Below are 17,082 nucleotides of genomic sequence, written 5' to 3'. Positions count from 1 at the left end.
AAATACCCCGAAGAAGCGAGCGGGAACCTGCCCGCGAGGAAATGGGTCCCTAAGGCTGAATCCGGCCTGCAGCTGCCAGCAAAAGCACGTGCTGGGTGTCAGAGGGATGGGAATAGCCGGCTGTGACGAACTTGGAGCAAATCAAAGTCATTACCAGGCAGGGCCGGGGCGGGGGGGAAAGCTGCCAGCCCTGCCCTCCCTGCAGCCGCCGTGCCAGAGGCTCCTTTCCCCCCTCCCAGCTCCTTTTGGGATCCGTCGAGCCGGTCCCGTCCGCAGCATCCCTCCATCCCCTCACGGCCTGGGAGCTGCCGCCGCCGTACGGAGAAGCCAAGAGGTGGGCAGGGGAGAAAACCTTGGGAAAACGTCGCGGCAGGAGTTTTCCCCGTGTGCGGGAAGCCGCTGGCTCCTCGTGGGTGTTTTATACACCCACCAAACGATCGCACCCGCCCGGGAGGCCCCTGCCACAGCCTCCGCCGGGTGCCGAACTGCTGATGCTAGAACACATCAGATGGATTCAGTGGGGCAAGAGAGGATGAAATATCTGCGGCTCCCAAGCCCGTGAGCATCTTGTTAGACTCCAGTGTTTCCTCTCATCGCCAACCCCAACCCGAGGAGGGGGTGTTCCCGATCTTTTCCCATCGCCCCAGCCCTCTGCACGTTCTCGAGCGGAGCCAAACAGGGAAGGGGCGGTTGGGCAAGAGGAGCCCTTTCTGCTCCACAAAGCTCGTCAGCCAGCAGCACTGGGCTTATAATTATTATTTCCTTAAAGACGAGCTGAACAGCTATAGACAAAAAAAGTCCCCTCTTGTCAGAGGTGGAATTTGATGTCCTAACGACTGTTTTTGTACCGTGCCTGTTAGAGGAAAGAGCTCGGCAGGAGGGGGAAAGAGAGATTTAATTATAGAGCTGCATTGTGATTTTGCACACATAGCTGGCTGTTGTAATCAGGTTACAAGTGTATCTGATTTTCTTCCCTCCCCTCCCTCTTCCTCCTCTTTTTCTCTTCTCTTCTTTTTCTTTTCTTCTTTTCTTTTCTTTTCTTTTCTTTTCTTTTCTTTTCTTTTCTTTTCTTTTCTTTTCTTTTCTTTTCTTTTCTTTTCTTTTCTTTTCTTTTCTTTTCTTTTCTTTTCTTTTCTTTTCTTTTCTTTTCTTTTCTTTTCTTTTCTTTTCTTTTCTTTTTTTTTTTTCTCCCCCTTTTTCCTTTCAGTGGTCCAAATTAGTTGCTTATGTTTGGGTGTTGCAGAGACAAGCTGTTATTTGGCTTTGCTGAAGATCTTGATCAAGGGAACAATGTTTCCGAAGAGCCGCGGCAGCTCTTTGCTGGAGAAAGCTGATGGTTCCCAGCTCTGGCAGAACCCCCCGGGGCTGTGCCGGGCACTCGTATCCCACCATCTCGGGGCTCCCCTCCCACCACCACAATAAAGGGGGGGGGATATACATACACATCTTCCGCCGTCACGCTCCCCACCAAATTCCTGCACATCCAGGATTCCCTCAATAGAGGCTTTTGAAGAAGAGGAGGAGCCCTATTTACCTCCGTTGGGGTGGGAGGAGGAAAAGAGAGGAGAAAAGAGCGTTTTTAAAAGGAACCTTATATTTTTCTATCTGAGGCAAGTGATGCCACACTTGGATTGGGGACTGTTGTTGGGTTCATTTAGGAATCCATTGTTGTCCATGTGAATTCTTTTTTACATTTCAAATAACAGGATTATTTCCCCAGGGGGTAATATCCTGTAATTTGAACACAATAATGGGAATAAATTACTTACTTAGAACTAATAACGACAGCCTGATTCCAATATATATAGGAACTGTAACAGCTTTGGTTAGTTAAAGTGTAATTGTGTCGACGGATGACATTTTCTTTCAAAGGAATCTGAATGACTTTTAATTAAATTTGCTGGGGGTGGGGAAGAGAAGGAGAGACAAGCTGGGAGATCTCAGCTGCTGGCAGGTCCCAGCCGTGGTGCCCCAAGCCGAGCATCACCCCGTGGTTGCAGAGTTTCCAAACCAGGCACATAACAGGGAAGAAGGAAACCACCACCGAGCCCCAAGGCCAAGGGAGGCTTGCAAAGTTGCAGGGCGAGGAGAAGGGACAGCTTCCCCCACCCCAGTTTGCCCAGTTTAGCGTTCCCAGGGGGCCAGATTGCCACCGTCCAGACAGGACTGCGCTCCCCCAGCCCCCCCTGGGCCACCCCCGGCCTCGAGCACGGTGCTGAGCTTCAGCTATCGCCGTCGGGATCCGGGGATGCTGTGGTGAGAGCTCGCCGGGCCCCCGGGGCACTCACCCCGTCCCGTGTCCCACCCCGCCAGAACAGCACTGCAGGGGAGGGATGGAGGGGATGGAGAAGATTGTGGGCATGGAGTGATAGAGGGGGTGGAAAGATGGAGAGGGTGGAAGGGATGGACAGGATGGTGGGGATGGAGAAGATTGTGGGCATGGAGTGACAGAGGGGGTGGAAAAATGGAGAGGGTGAAAGGGATGGACAGGATGGTGGGGATGGAAGGGATGGAGAAGATTGTGGGCATGGAGTGATACAGGGGGTGGAAAGATGGAGAGGGTGGAAGGGATGGAGGGGACGGAGGGCTGGTGGGATGGAGGGGATGGAGAGATGGAAGGATGGAGCCCAGCCCTTTTCCCAAGCTCCAGCCTAAGCCAGGCAGAGGGCAGGGCAATGCCCATATCCTGCCCGGGGCACCGCTCCAGTGCCTGGACCTGCGTCGGGGGGGACAGGGGAGCCCCAGGAAGGCGCCAGCAGCCAGGGGAGGTGGCTCTGCTGCTAATATTGCCCATCTCGCCCAAACTGCCACCTCGGCCCAGGGCGCTGCCCCACGGGGGTTCCCCGGGGAGGGCAGCTCTGCCCCGGGGGGGACCTGCACCAGCAGCCATGCATCCCAGCTCCTCATCCTCACCCCAAAGCTCCCCCCCCAAACGCCGGCCTTTGCACCTCTCCCTACCACTTGGCTTCACTGCCAACTGCTCCTTGGGTTTATTTTTGAATCAGAAGCATGCAAGGTTCCCTTTGGAGGCTAAAAAAAGGAAAAAAAAAAAAAAAAAAAGCATCTTTCAGCCGCAGCATGCAGAAAGCCAAGTTCCTGCCCCAAAATATCTCCAGGAGGAGCGGCGTGCCGCTGCCAGCGGCTCCGGCCTCCTCCTGGACTCATTTTCCTCTGTTTATCTTGAAAATATTTCTGCGCTGAGGTCCCACCCCGCACGGCGGAGCCCTGCGAGGCCGCCTTCAGCCTGACACACGGTCTCTTGTTTATCCAGAGTGAGTTTTACAAATAGCTTATTAAGCCCAGAGGTCTGTTTGCTGGAGGAAAACCTCGCGGAGCAGCTCCTGCAGCCCCCACCAAGGCTCCTGCCAGCTGCCCCCCCTCCGACCCCGCTGACATGCATCGAGTGGCTCAGGCCTCTACAGTTGCAGACATGGGTGTCTGCCAGGTTTTGGAATCGCTCATGATTTTAAAAAATAACAAGTGTGCTGGTGATGGAGCTCCCACCGCCCTCGTCCTCCCCCGGGGCCGATGTCCTGGCTGGGATTGCGGCACCGATTGGGAATGCTGTGGCACTGCCAGCTCCGGTCCGTGGGATCCCGCGGTGGCAGCCGATGGGTAGTTTTTGCTTTTTGCAAGACCCCTCTGCAAAAACTGCTGGGTTGGGGGGGGGGTGCTGCAGGGGTTTGGGTTGAAGGGAGTACGTGTTTCAGGGGTTGCCAAATTGGTCGTGCTTTGGGGGTTGCTGAAAACATGCCCGAACCCATGAGACACGAGGACAGTTGGACGCTGCGTACAGCGGTTCTGGCAGGAGCCCAGTGGGACTGTGCCTCAGTTTCCCTGCCTGCACCCCTGCTGCCCTCGAGCCTGATCACAGGGCCCAGCACACCCGTGCCCGAGCACCTCTGTCCCTGCTGCCCCCACTGCCCTCGGCAAGCGGGACAGGACCCCGGCTGTCCCCTCGCCCTGTCCCCACTCCCCGGCGTTGGACTCAGCACCGACCTGGGGTGCCCACACCGAGCATCCCCTCCCCAACACCCCCTAAAAACATCACTCCCGGAGCACGCACCCATGCAAAACCCCGTAACACAGAAACATTCATAACCTGGATGATGAGATTAAATTACCTGCCCCTGGAAGAATAAAGGAGGCATTCAGCCATTTTTTTTAATGTCTTTTCCCCTGCCAAGGCCAGACACCACGGTGACAGTCACGCACAGAGGCAGAGAAACACGAGCCCTCGCCTCTCCCTCCAAGGGTGACCCCGATCTGCCCCACATCCCCCCGCTTCTCTGACCCTTTAACACCCAGGAGAGCACATGCTTTGCTCACCCGTCACAAGCTCCCTTATCTTTTAATAAAACCTTTAAGAGCAAAAGTCAGGCAATGCTGGCACAAAGGCAGCTAAACCTCCTCCCGGGACATTAATCATTTTCTTTGACACGTTTTGCTAATTAGCCAAAGCGTTTGCCTCGACAGGGGAGAAATTTGGGCCTGGGAAAAAAAAGAAAAAAAATAAAAATAAGAAGGGGGAGAGGTGGAAAGGGAGGAAGAGATGGGGGGAAGAAGGAGCTGATGTTGCTCCTGTGCCATCCAGCATCCCTGGGCATCACCTTGCTAGGAGAAAACCCAGCCCCAGCCCCGTCCCATGGTCATTGGGGCACCGTGATCTGCGATATACGATTTACCTTTTCCATCCCACTCCTCATTATCCCAGTTATTACATATTGCAGCAGCGGTGGGTTATTTGAAACATGCTGTTTGGAGGTTTAACTCACTGCTTTATCTTTTACACGGCTGTTAATCCTCGGGACACATGTTTCCTATCAGCTGTTGATATTTAACATACAATAAGTATCTTATTAAATCGTAGCGATTGGCTCCACACAGACCGCTCCCCCCAAAACCTGCCCCAGGGGCACCCCAAAGGCAGATGGGGCACCCTACCCTGGCTTGGGCATCACTTTTGGGTACATAACATGTTATACCCAAAAGGGGAAAGAAATATAGCAGGTTGAAGGCTCCTCTGCAGCAGGAATTCAGCCTTTAAATCCAGTCTTTGAGCCCCTAAGCAGCCACTGCTCCCCCACACAAGGAATTTTTGAAAATTTTGGAAAAATTTTTTATTTTTAAGGGGTTTCTGGCAACGTTGCAGTGGCTGGTGATGGCCGGGATGAGCCCATCCCGGGCAGGACCAGCTACTGCCCCAGCAGGACTTCTTTTTCCAAGAGTCTGAACCAATCTTCATCGACCTGATGGTTTTGGGGAGATAGGGACCATAGAGGGAGCAACCACAGTGAAATTGCTCTAATCTACTGCACTGAAAAAAAAAATATCCCAAGGAGAAACCACCACCTGCTCACACCTTCCTCCAGCCTGGCACGGCAAAATATTTGCTCCTGTCCCATCACTTAACACCAGCTCTCCATCTGAACCCCCTTGGGAAGAACAGGGCAGAAGAAACACATGGCACGATCCCCTTTTCTCCACAAAAGCAAGCGTAAGGACACCTAAATTGGGTGACACGTCGTCCCCCCCACTGGAAGGGCACCCACCCGTGGGTGTTCCCTGCCCACAGCAGCTCAGCCGTCCCCATCAATGCGTACAAGGGAGTGAGAGCAGCACCCCAGAGCCAAGTCAGTCCTTTGGGTAGCGTTAAAAAAATAAATCACAGCTCTTTGCTCCTCTTCAGCACGAGCTTCTCATTGCTGCGGGATGACACACACCGCCCCCCTCCAAAACAAGGCACTTTATTATTATTCTGTTTCTAATTTGGAGGTTGGAAATAATTTTCCATCCTGGCTTCCAAACTAAACCATCCCCCCCCCCCCCCCCCCCCAAAAAAAACAAACAAAAAAACCAAACCAAACCAAAACAAACAAACAAAAAAAAAGCCAACTAATCTGCTTTCCAGAGAGCGGCGGCGGCAGGGTCAGTGCTCTCTGAGGAAAGGGTGAAGGTGTGATAAGTCAGGCGGGAAAGCTCGCGGCAGCGAGCACTGAGGAACATCCCTCTCCACTCCCATTTCCAAGAAAAAAAAAAAAAATCTTAAAAAGCTAATTCAGTTAAATATAGAGCTGCCTCAGGCTCCCTCTGTGACTGGCCAGGGCTGGGACGGGCTGATCCCCTTGGGAAGGGGCCGTGCTCCATCCCTGCCCTATGAAGGATGGTGGGGAAAAAAAAGAACAGATCCATCTCTCTCCCTGCGAGGCAGCAAGGAGCTGAACTGCGTGGCGAGGTCCCACTTTGTCCCAACCTGCCCAGCCCTGGGGACAGCGGGGACATCCAGAAACACCCAGGTTGACTTACACTCCATCCCCAGCGCCGTCACCCCAGGCTGTGCTGCAAACCTTGCCGAGAGGCTTTGGTGGGGGGGGGTCCAGTGAAGCCAGCGGCGCTGGCAGGCGTGCCGAAACCAGCGCACAAAGAGCGAGCGTGGGGCGGTGGAAACTCTCCAAGCTTCCTCTGCTGTTGTATAAGAGGCGCTCAGAAATCATAATCCCCAAAAAATTCAACCCTGGAAGTGCGAGCGGGCTGCTTCCCAGGCGGCCGATGGAGCGCGGCTTGCACAGCCAGCCCTGCACACATGCAGGGGGAAAAAAATGCCTTCAGGTGAGGCAAGCTCCGCAGGAAGGTCAGGATCCCAGATGTTTTCATACCAAAAATCTTTAAAAAACAAAACAAAAAAAAAAAAAAAAAAAAAAAAAAAGAGAGAGCAAGGCACGAAGGCAGAAACATCACGCCGAGCGGCCGCTGCACAAAACAAGCATTTTTCCGTGAGTCACCAGTGGAAAGACCAGACCAGGCGTCCCGCGGGTGGGCTCGGTGGGGGCTGGCTCCCCGTCCCCGCCACGGCCGGGGGGATGCAGGGCTGGGGGTGCTGCCTGTGCAGCCCCGTGCGCCTTGGCTGCGCCGCGCTCGGCCCCGGGGCGGCTCGGGCAGCCTGACCCTGCTGGGGGGGGCTCCCCCGAGGCCGCCAGGGAAATTGCTTTGGGGTCACGCTGGGATGGATTCGAGGGAAAGCCCCAAGCGCCGAGGGCCTCCGGGAGTGGGGACACATCCTGGTGGTGTTTAGATATGGGGAGCGGTGTTTAGTCTGTACCAGCGGCGTTGGATTTTCCCAAACCCCCCCCCCCCCAAACACTTTTCCCAGTCACTGACATTTGATGGGGAGACCCAACGCGTGCCCTCACCGTGCCCTCGGGGCTGCTTCACTGCTCTGCCACTCTCCACTGTGCCTTCGGTGATCCCCCCAAAACCCTTGGGGGCTGAGGGAGGCAGCAGCAGGGGGAAAAATAAAAATAAATTAAAGAAACGGGGAAGGAGCAACCCGAAACAAACAGGTTTGATTTATCGGCGGCGGGAAGGAGGCGAGAGCGTTGAAAGGCAGCGCAGGAAGTCCCGGGGATCGTAAATCCCGGCGGGAGCGGGGAAAGCTGATGTGCTCCCATGCGCTGGGAAAGCGGGAGGTTACGGGGAGGGCGGGCGGTTAAAGTTTAGGGAATCCAGGGTGGGGTGGGCTTTTTTTGTTTTGTTTTTTTTTTTGGTGGGTTTTTTGTTTTTTTTTTTTTTTTTTTTTTGGTTTATAAAAAGGCAGCGGTGAAGGGGAGGCAACGCCGCAGCCCTGACCCAGGGCAGGGTGCCGGCTGCAGCCTGGGAAGGGACGGGATCGCATCCTCGGGAGGGCTGGAGCTCCGTCCCGTCATCGTCACCCACAGAATAACAGCAATACTGGCTGTGTTGTGGGTACAGAAACGGCACGTACTTGTTGCTGGCCGGGTTTCCTGGCAGCCCCAGGCAGGATTTGGCTGCGCAGGAATTTGGAAGCTGCCTTCAATCCAGAAAGAAATGAGAAAAGGCTGAGAGCGACTTTCTGTGCAGAGTTCAGCTGCAAACCGTGGCTCAGCAGCAGCTCAGAGCGGGGCACCGGCCGCGGCCGCCCTCTCCTGCTCCTCCCGACGCGGCGGGTCAGGGATGAGGTTGGAGCTGCGGCGCCCGGGTACCGCATCCTCCTCCACTGGGCACATCGAGGAGGGCTCCCCCGCACCCCCAAACACCGCTGCCTCCCTCCTCCCCCCTCCCCAAAAAGCCTCCTTGGCCATGATACACCCCAGCATCCAACCCTCCGTCCCACCTCCCCCCGCTGCGATGGCCCCGACGATCGATAGCGCCGATATGAAATATCCATAAATCCCCCTCACCTTCGCCCCGGGGCTGCCGGTGGCTGCTCTCGCACCGCGGATGTGCTGGCTCAGCTGCGGACCGACGCCAGACTTCACCCTGACCTTGAGTTTGACGGGGCAGCGATGGCATTTGCCGGGAAGACCCGTGGCCGGCGGCCGCGCTTGCTGCTCATTTGTCGGGGTATCGCGGAGGGAAGGGATGAAAAAGAGGCAGGGAACGCTGAGCGCGCCGAAAAGCAGCGGCAAAAACGCAAAGAAATTAAAAACCACCCCAGAGCTTCCTCTGGATGCTCAGGAAGGTGCTTCCCTACCTCGGGAGCTCTGCACAGGTGGCTGTCCTCATCCAGGACCATCAAGAGTCCGGCTCTGGTTCTCCATACCCCCAAATCCACTTCCGAGGACTTGCCTGCTGCGTCCTGGCTCGTTGTATCTGCGGGAAATTCAGAGTTTCTTGGGAAAAAACAGGCCCAGTGCCTGTGAAGGGGGGATTACCCGTACCTGCTCAAAACCGCTCCCCACCCTAAGCAAGGATGCTCCCCACAGTCACAGCTCCCCCTGCAACAACCAAGCTGCCGCTTTGGCCGGGCATTGGAACAGCCACACCGGCTTCAACCTGGAAATCGGTGTGAAACGCCACCATCCCCAACCCGCTCCGGCTTCCCAGTCAAAGCTCCCCAGCAACATCCTCGGGTGGAGAGGGTGGGGGTGATGGATGGTGCCCATCCCTGCATCACTGCAGGAGCCCCCAGGATTCTGGTTACCCCTCGTCCTGCAGAGCCAAGGAGCAGAAAACCGCTTTCCACCACAGTGATTTTTTTTTTTTTTATCTCACGTAGGAGAACGTTTTTAATTAATATTGCCATTACCCCATGCTCTTGCTGTATAAACAAGACCTCTCCTTGATGGTTTAAATAGCCTGAAATCACACACCTTAATTAAGGCGTCTGTCGGGGTAAATAACCGGCCTCGTCACTCTGCCAGAGGGAAGGGGGAACCCAGAGCAAGGTTTTCTGCAGGAACGAATATGCTCTGAATATTTCCCCCAAAACCTCATCTTTGTGGTTCCCAGTTCTCTTCCCATTCAGGGACAGGAACCAACCCAGGGGACACCGCACTATGTCCCCTGCGAGTCCCTATATTTGCCCTAAAGGGATTTTTCTGCCTTTTTGCCTCAAGCACCATCCTCTCCTATAGCACCTGGGACATGACAAACGTTATTCAACATCCCAGATAGGTTTTAGACATTGATCCTTTAACTCCCAAACTGGAGCTTGCAGGGGAAAAAATCAAGTGTGATGGGAACAGGATCCCAGCCACAGCTCTCCCTGTAATTCAGGCATCTCGGTCGACTGCTCGAGCATCATTTTGGGGGGCAAATGGATTTTCTGTATTGGGCTGTGACTCACGCTGCCCCTCCCTACCAGAGAAACCCTCGAGCATCATGAAAAGGGCTCAGCTTCACTTTGGTGGAAACCTGCTTTCTCGGCAAAACCTCAAAAAAACAGCTTTCTGTAAGAAAAAAGGGATGGTTCAGGATGACCAGGGGATGCTTGTCAGGGATTCAGGGCTGGCTTTGGCTCCCCAGTGCCCCCATCAGCCAGCACAGCCCCCCCCCCCCCCAAAAAAAAAAATGCCATTTTTGCTGATTGTTAATAACCCACTGCAAAGAGGGAAGGGAAAAAAAATTACTCCTCATGCCCTAACTTATGCACAGACAAGAAAATGTCGTTAAACTAAACCAAACAAACGAATCAAGAAGCAAAGAGAAAAATCACATTAGGCCAAATCATAAATCCCAGAGAGGGGTATTTACAGGCTGAATTGCCAAGTGCATTGAAACTGCAGAGAATCCGAAAAGCAGATAGCCATAAAAGCAGACAACGGCCCTGAAAAAATGCTTTGATTAGGATCTGGGCAGCATTCAGCCCAGATGTTCATTTGTCAATGAAAGAGGAATGGGGGGGAGGTGAGAAAGGCTTTAAATTAATCTTTACAACTAGAAAGGAGCTTGTAATACACACCATATGGGGAGAAACGTCCTTCGAACCCCCTCGCCTTCCCCCCGCCCGGCGTGTTTGGAGTCAGGCTGGGACCCTCCGGCCGGAGCGTGTCCTCCCCAGCTCCCATCACTTTTTCATCCCCTTATTTTCTCCATGCACCAAACACCCCATGAACCCAAACTGCTCAGCTTGGCCCCCTTCCACATGTGCTTTTTTTTACCGTGAGCAAAACAAACTGCAATTCCTCTTATAACACCAGCTCTCTTTTATTATTTCCCCCCCTCCAGACCCAGATACCTGCTCCCCCATCCCTCCAATATCCACATGTGGTTTCTTTTAACCCTTCCGAGATGGCGGCGGTGGGGAGAGATGAGGGACGAGGCTGTTTATTAAACGCCAACCATTCAAATTAATTCCCCTAATGGACTCGCCGACATCATGGTGTGCATTTAAATGAACGCTTTGTCATTTTTCATAGCCAACCTGCAGCTCTCTGCAGAGCAAACCTGCTGGAAAGCCGGGCCGGGAACAGCAGCAATGACAGGGACAAACCTATGAAGAAATAAATAAGAATTAAATACAAATCCCAAACGCAACATGAGGGTGACAAATGAGCCCAGGAAGCCCTTGGAAATTTGCAGGTGGGGTGCAAGGGAGACTCTAGGCAAGGCAAAAAGAGCTGTGCAATGGCAACAGGAGCTTCTTATCCACATGGGAGGAGGAAAAAATCCTCTCGCTGATGGGGCAAGAGGGACCAGAGACCCCTCGTCCAGGCCAGCACGAAGCCACCGCTTCCCAGCTGATGTCTGGGCTGTGTTTGCTCCACCGAAGCCCCCCCGGAATCTGCACCACGGCGGGGACCAGCCCCAGCACCCCCCGCTCAGCCGCGGGGACCCAGGGAGGAGGCAGACTCCCCTCCACCCCGCCCCCCCAGCCAATGCACCCCACTGAACCCTCGATTCGGGGGCCGGCGGCGGAGCTGCCCGGCCAACGTCCCTCCTCGCAGCGTGGGCTGGGATGCTGAAACCCCGACCCCTCCTCGGTGAGCTGGAACTGCCGCAGAGCTGACCGCCCCGGCTCCTGACAGAGCATCCCTGCTGCTCTTGAGTAAACAGGCCTCTCCTCGCCCCCCGCCCGCCCCCCGCCCCTGGGACAGCCACAGGTTACTCGCCTTGGCTTCAGTTGCAAGAGCTCCCAGTCCTTTTCATCAGCCTGATGGAAAGCCGGCGTGTGCACACACACACACACACACACGCCCTCGCTGCACGTACTCGCAACCTCCCCTCCCATCTTGTTCCCTCTTTCCCCCCCTCCCCATTAAAAGCTGCTGCGGGGATTTCTTTCCACCTTTGAGGGTCCTTCTCCTTTTCTCCATCTTGCCCTGTTCAGCTTCCCCAGGGGCCAGAGGATGAGGAGGGGATGGGGGGAAGCATTGCTGCTTCTGTTTCCCACGCTGGTCCGAGGAGGGGATTTCACACACCACGAGGGCCAAAGGAAGGGGGGGAACCTTCGTGGTTTGGGATGGGGATGCAGGCAGCAGCCCCAGCCATGGGTTTGGGACGAGCAGGAGAGCAGAGGGAGCCACGAGCGCCGGCAGCCCGGTCTCTCCTGTCTTTCTGGCCCCGCTGCAGGCTGAAGGTCGCTGAACACTGATGGGCCAAGAAAGCAAAAAGGATGAGAGCAGGCATGGGCTGGGGTCAGCCGGTGGGATGCTGGTGGCTTTGGAGGAGCAGAGCTAAGGGGGTTTGAAAGCAAAAGTTCAATCAGATCCAGCCGATGATGTTTGAGCTCACGGGATATCAGCAGCCCAAGTAAAATGGGGATCTGGGGGGAGGGAAGAGCTTATGTTGGAGGGGACCATGGGAGCAGCAAAATCATCCCAGCAAGAGACTGGGCTTAGACAGAAACAGGAGCTGGCTCAGGAGGGGGTTGGTCCTGCCCTTCCACCCCAAGCAGGGTCCTGGGCCGTGGCAGTGATGTGGAGCTCCTCAGTCACACCTGGAGCGAGCAGCCGAGCCTCAGCAGGGGCACGGGAGCCGTTCAAACAAGGACTCGCTCTCAGTAACACCCGTACACAGAAATCTCCTCTCACCCCTGTCCTTTTACCCTTGCACATCTCTGAGCACGGGTGCTTCGTGGTCCTGCTGCCACCGAGCTGCAGCCCCCACTCCTGGGGGTCCCAGTCCTGCCCCGCCACGACTCGTTCCTGGACCACTGGGGCTGGGGGAGGGAGGGGAGACCACGGGCACGAGGAACTCACCATCCGTCCCCGACCTGGAGAGCTGGGATAAGATGGAGCTGGCCAGAGCGAACCAGCCCAACGATGCACCTGGATCCAGAGCAGGGGGTGGAGGGGGGTGACACAGCTTCCCCACACATCCGTCCGTCTGTCCATCCGCTATCCCATCAGCACAGCAGCTCCCGCTACAAACACGGGCTGCAGAAACATTAATAATCATCATCATAACAGCCCTTTCATTTTCTTTCAATATGAAAATAAACCGGTACCGTTTGCGGAAGGTTCTCATTTAGGGAAACATCTGGAGTCAGCACTTCTCCCCCAAAGGGCAGCGAAGGGTTCAGAGGATGCCAGCCCATGTGCCGAGGAGGAAGAGGAGGAGGAAGGAGCTGATTCACTTGGTCCCCTGGGGAAGGGATGTGGCATGTTCCTGTGTGGTGTCTGCTGCCTGGCCTCAAGCGAGCAAGGCTCCAACCCTCCTGGGGCAAAGGGGGCAAAACCACCCTGGCACCCTGACCAGGAGAACAGCCCCTCCAGGTCCCAAAAGCTGCGGGTGCCAAGCAGGTCTTGGCGATGCCTGAGGTCCCCCCAGGGCCAAGGGGACACCCGGGACTGGCTGCCGGGAAGGACCTCGGGGACCCGAGGGGACAGGAGAAGCAGGGATGTTCCTGGTCCCCTGCGCTGTGGGAGAGTGGGGGAAAGGGGTTATGACAGGGCAGCACATCTGGGGACACGGGCTGGTGTCACAGCCCAGCCTGGGGTCATCATCCTTTCTTCAAAGTCCTTCTGCACCTTCATCCCGGTCCTCAGAGAGCCCCGGGGCAGGAGCATCCCTCCAGCCAGCACCACCTGGGGTACAAGGGAAGCCCTCCCTCCCACCCCGAGGGGCTCGCAGGTGGGGAAGGGTCCCGTCCCGTCCCTGGCAGGTCCCCCAGGCAGGATGTCCCCACGTGGGCTGCAGGGACACCGGGCTGCAGTGGCACGTGCTGGGCTCCCACTCAGGGAAACCTCCTGGCCCCGGGCCCGCCGCAGACCCTGCAGCATCACACAGCCCCACGCCTGGGGGGCTTCAGCCAGCGCTCCCCGTTTCCAGCCCCGAGACCACCCTGATCCTCTCCAGCCACTTCCACACCCTGTCCCCCACCTCCAGCTCCAAGCCAAGGCCCAAAACCACTGCAGCTGGGGGAGAGGGGCAGCATCCCCCTGCCTTCCCAGCACCCATACTCTATGGGGAAGGGTCCTGGGGGGGCGTCCCAGGGCTCCTGGGATAAACCAAAGAGCTGAAAAACCTGCATTAAGGAAGAAAATGCGCAAATTAGGAGTGGGGGTAGGGATCAGAGAGAGGGGGGGAGAGTTGTTTATCTAGAGCTGATTTTGATTTTCTTCTTTCAAATATCAGCAGGATGCTGAGCCTCGCCTCATTATGCAAATAGAAGCAATTAGAGCTCACCCAGGCTCTGCCCACGTGATGGGTTTATGGCACTCGCAGAAATCCTTCCTGATACATGAGAAGAATAACAACAGCTCCCCTGCACCGGCTCCAGCCCCACCATGGTCGGGAACCCGGGATGGTTTGGTAAGGGGAGCCCCAGAGCTGGGACCAGCTCCCCCCCCATCGCCAGTCCCGGGGCCTTTCCAAGCCCTCACAGACGGGCTTTCCTAAGGAAGAGTCTTCCCCTCTTCCATGGAGACACTGCTGCAGCCGGCAGCAAGTGCTCACCGGCTCTCAGGATGGGAGAGAAGGAAGGATGGAGGGGGAAAGCATCACCGAGAGCGACTCGAAAAGCCTTTTCCTCCACCAAACCAGAAAGTCAGCCCTCAGCAGGGCATCACTACGCTTTGGGACTGGTGTCTGCGTGGACATGCCTTCCTCAACACCAGCAGAAAGGGGCAAACCAAAACCACGTAATTTCCCTGAAGTGGGCTTAAAAGGCAAAGAAAACTCACCCAGACCCACCACCACAGCAGCCCCAGTGCCACGGCGGCCGCAGCAGGATGCCGGCGCGGGGGGCCGGTGGCAGCTCCGGTCCCCGTCCAGCTCTTCGCCTCCCCAGGGGCACGCACCGACCTGCAGGGACCAGACACAGGAGCATACATCACGCACGACTCCCATAAATCCATCATCTTCCTCCTAATTTACATCAAGGTAGCCAAGAGGATTTATTCCCAGTACCCTGCCTCAGGTTTCCCACCCCCAGAGGATCATAAAAAAAAAAAAAAAAAAAAAAAGAAATAACAGGCTCTTTTAATACTGATCTTTCTCCTAATTTTTTTTTTTTTTTGATGCAAATGGAGATTGATGAGCCCAGGTAGGTGGCTCCTCCTCACCTCTGAGGGTGATTCTGAACTGTGTTTGCGAGGCGGGGAGGAGGAATGAGCAGCGGGATGCCCGGTGAGTCCTGCTCGGCCGAGGCCATCACCCAAGACCTGGGGATAACCCCCAGGCACCCAGTCCAGCCCGGAGGCACTCGCTGCGGAGCAGCCCAGGCACCATCACGGGCTGTTTTGCAGTGTTATCACATTTAGGCTAGCGAGCATCCTGCAGCCTGCACCCCTGTTCTGACTCCATCCCCGCGCCGGCTGCTCTTTCCAGGCCTCAGCGGTGGGGAGAGCACCCAGGGAGCCTTTTCCATCTCCCCCAGCGAGAGCCGCTCAGGCTCACATCGTAAGGCAGCGTGTGCTTGCCACGGAGAGATATATTTCTGCAGCCACAGCATGGTTTGGGAGTAACAGCCTTGTACCTGCCCTGAAGGATGCAAGCGTGACCCAAAGCTTTAGCATGGCTCGAGCTGCCTTGGGGTACCCCTATGTTTCCCCCCCAAAAGAGAGAGTGTTGCTCAGAGCTTCTCCACGCACTGGAAACAGTCAGCAGCACCGCGTGTGGTACCAGATGCAGAGATAAGGACCCTCCATGGTGCTGCCACTGGAGGATGGGGTCCAGCTCGGCCATTTTCCCCAAGGGCTTGATGCTTTCCAGACCTTCTCCCTAAACTGCAGGCAGGAGCTGTACTGGGGGCACTGGTCCTGCAGGGAGGCTGCTTCAGAGGGGCTCCTGCCTGCACAGGGTGCAAGACCCCATCTGAAAGATGCCTTCACCTCCTCACGGATCTCATGCCAGGGCTTGGCCAGACCACAGGGAAGGAGGACAGCTCCAGCGCAGCCAAAAAAAGAGGGGTCAGGTCCTGACAATCCCAGGGCTTGGCACGCTGACTCCTCTGCCCCACACTTGTGGGTCCGCGGAGGAGCTGAGGAACTGAACGGGGCAGGAGTCAGCTCCCCAGGGCTGCTTCCCTGCCGAGCGGTGCAGGCAGCGGGAGCCGTGGGGAAAGGGCTGAGTCAGCACCAGGAGAGTCACCCCCCAGCCAGGGCACTCGGCAGGCAAAGGTTGGGAAGGAGGTTTTCTTCCGTAACAGGGCCGAGCGAATAATTCATAGTGGATAAATAATTCACCAGGAGTTTAGCCTTCCTCTGGCAGCGGACTGTCTGCGAGCTGTTAGCAATTATCCAGTATTTATTTGCAATCCTGAATTTTTAGTTGAATTATTCAGTCAAGTCATTGCTGGGCTGAGGAAAAGCCCGGGGAAAGAAGGCGATACCTGAAATGACAGGAAAAATCATCATCAGAATGAGTCCACGGCTCGGGAAGACACGGTGTTGTTATGGTTATTCAAGCATACATAGTGCAAGAAATACCCAGGGCTGCAACGGGCCCTGTGGCCGGAGGTGATGCAGAAGCGAGTGGATGGATGCCGAGGAGGCTCCGGATCATTGGGTTTCCACCACCCGGCTCCATTTACAGCCAAGAGCCCCTGGACATCCCCGGGTTTTCTGTTTCCTACCAGTAAATTCATCAGCTGGGAGATTCGTAGAAGAGGACACTGACGGAAAGAGCGCGAGTAGTAAAAAAAAGTAGATTCACATTTCTGTTTGGATGAGTATCTCCAAAATTGTTTTAACGAGGTGCCTCCCTAGTTTGTTCAGCAGCAGGTCTGCTCGGTGGCTCTTCTGCAGCCACACAAACCCACGTGGGAGGGACACCCACACGCGCCTTAACCCACCCAGAGCCACCAGCCCGAGGGCTTGGTCTCTGCCTCCTGCCCGCAAACCAGAGCTGGCCTTCAAAGACACACAGAGATGAGTTTGGGGTGGGGGTGGAGGAACCAAATATAATCCATTCAAACGAAAAAGACGTTTTCTTGAAGGACAAAGCAATGCTTCCAGCAGAAGGGGAGCGGGATTGCAGGGACACACAGTAAGAGGGGCAACAACCTTGTGCTGTGGCTTCTCGGGCTCTGGCTGCTGGACCCGCTCCTGCTCCCGGGGAGGTTTGGCTCTTCCCCTTGACCAGAGCAGAGCATCCTCCACAGCAGCGAGAGCACCAGCCTCTGGCCCTTGCACCGGGCAGCTCCATCTCCTCTTCATTCCCAGAAGAACAGACCGGTTAAGAAAAAGACTCAAATCGTGCAAGGCGGTCTGACAGCTTTCCCAAGACACAGCCACGGACGCTCAGCTAGCGGTCGGGCTGGAATTGCCTCTCTTCAACAAGACGCAGCAATAACTCACCCCACTGCAAGCTACAGGACCCTAAACCTCCCCAGCTGCAGAGAAAAGCTTGGCAGATGACTCCTGAAAACACCCAGTCATACTGAAGAGTCTAATAATA

At 55.7% G+C, this 17,082-nt stretch overlaps 1 protein-coding gene across 1 annotated transcript; it reads right to left on the bottom strand.

Annotated features, from left to right (window-relative positions):
- Positions 1–1,140: 1,140 nt before the first annotated feature.
- LOC116963492 lies at positions 1,141–15,369 on the bottom strand. The gene is made up of 7 exons (XM_042798895.1): positions 15,307–15,369; positions 14,367–14,487; positions 12,441–12,617; positions 10,664–10,732; positions 8,492–8,610; positions 8,199–8,345; positions 1,141–1,731 (listed from the first exon to the last, which is right to left on the bottom strand). The coding sequence occupies exons 1-7, from the start codon at positions 15,367–15,369 to the stop codon at positions 1,696–1,698; spliced, it is 732 nt and encodes a 243-aa protein (XP_042654829.1). The 3' UTR covers positions 1,141–1,695.
- Between the last annotated feature and the right edge of the window lie 1,713 nt (positions 15,370–17,082).

Source organism: Tyto alba, unplaced genomic scaffold (assembly GCF_018691265.1).
Source record: "Tyto alba isolate M040663 unplaced genomic scaffold, T.alba_DEE_v4.0 Super-Scaffold_28, whole genome shotgun sequence".
NCBI lineage: Eukaryota > Metazoa > Chordata > Aves > Strigiformes > Tytonidae > Tyto > Tyto alba.
The sequence above is the reverse complement of the archived record's forward strand: the minus strand, read 5'-3'. Positions and strand labels throughout refer to the sequence as shown.

Bases quoted from the DNA above. Each gene is read 5' to 3' on its own strand.
- LOC116963492 (XM_042798895.1), bottom strand. From the start codon at position 15,369: ATGGCCGAGCTGGACCCCATCCTCCAGTGGCAGCACCATGGAGGGTCC. The intron at 10,733-12,440 runs GTGAGTTCCTCG...ATTTCTTCATAG, and splicing joins CTCCAGGTCGGGGACGGATG to GTTTGTCCCTGTCATTGCTG. The intron at 8,611-10,663 runs GTTGGCTATGAA...AATTTCCCGCAG, and splicing joins TGCTCTGCAGAGAGCTGCAG to ATACAACGAGCCAGGACGCA.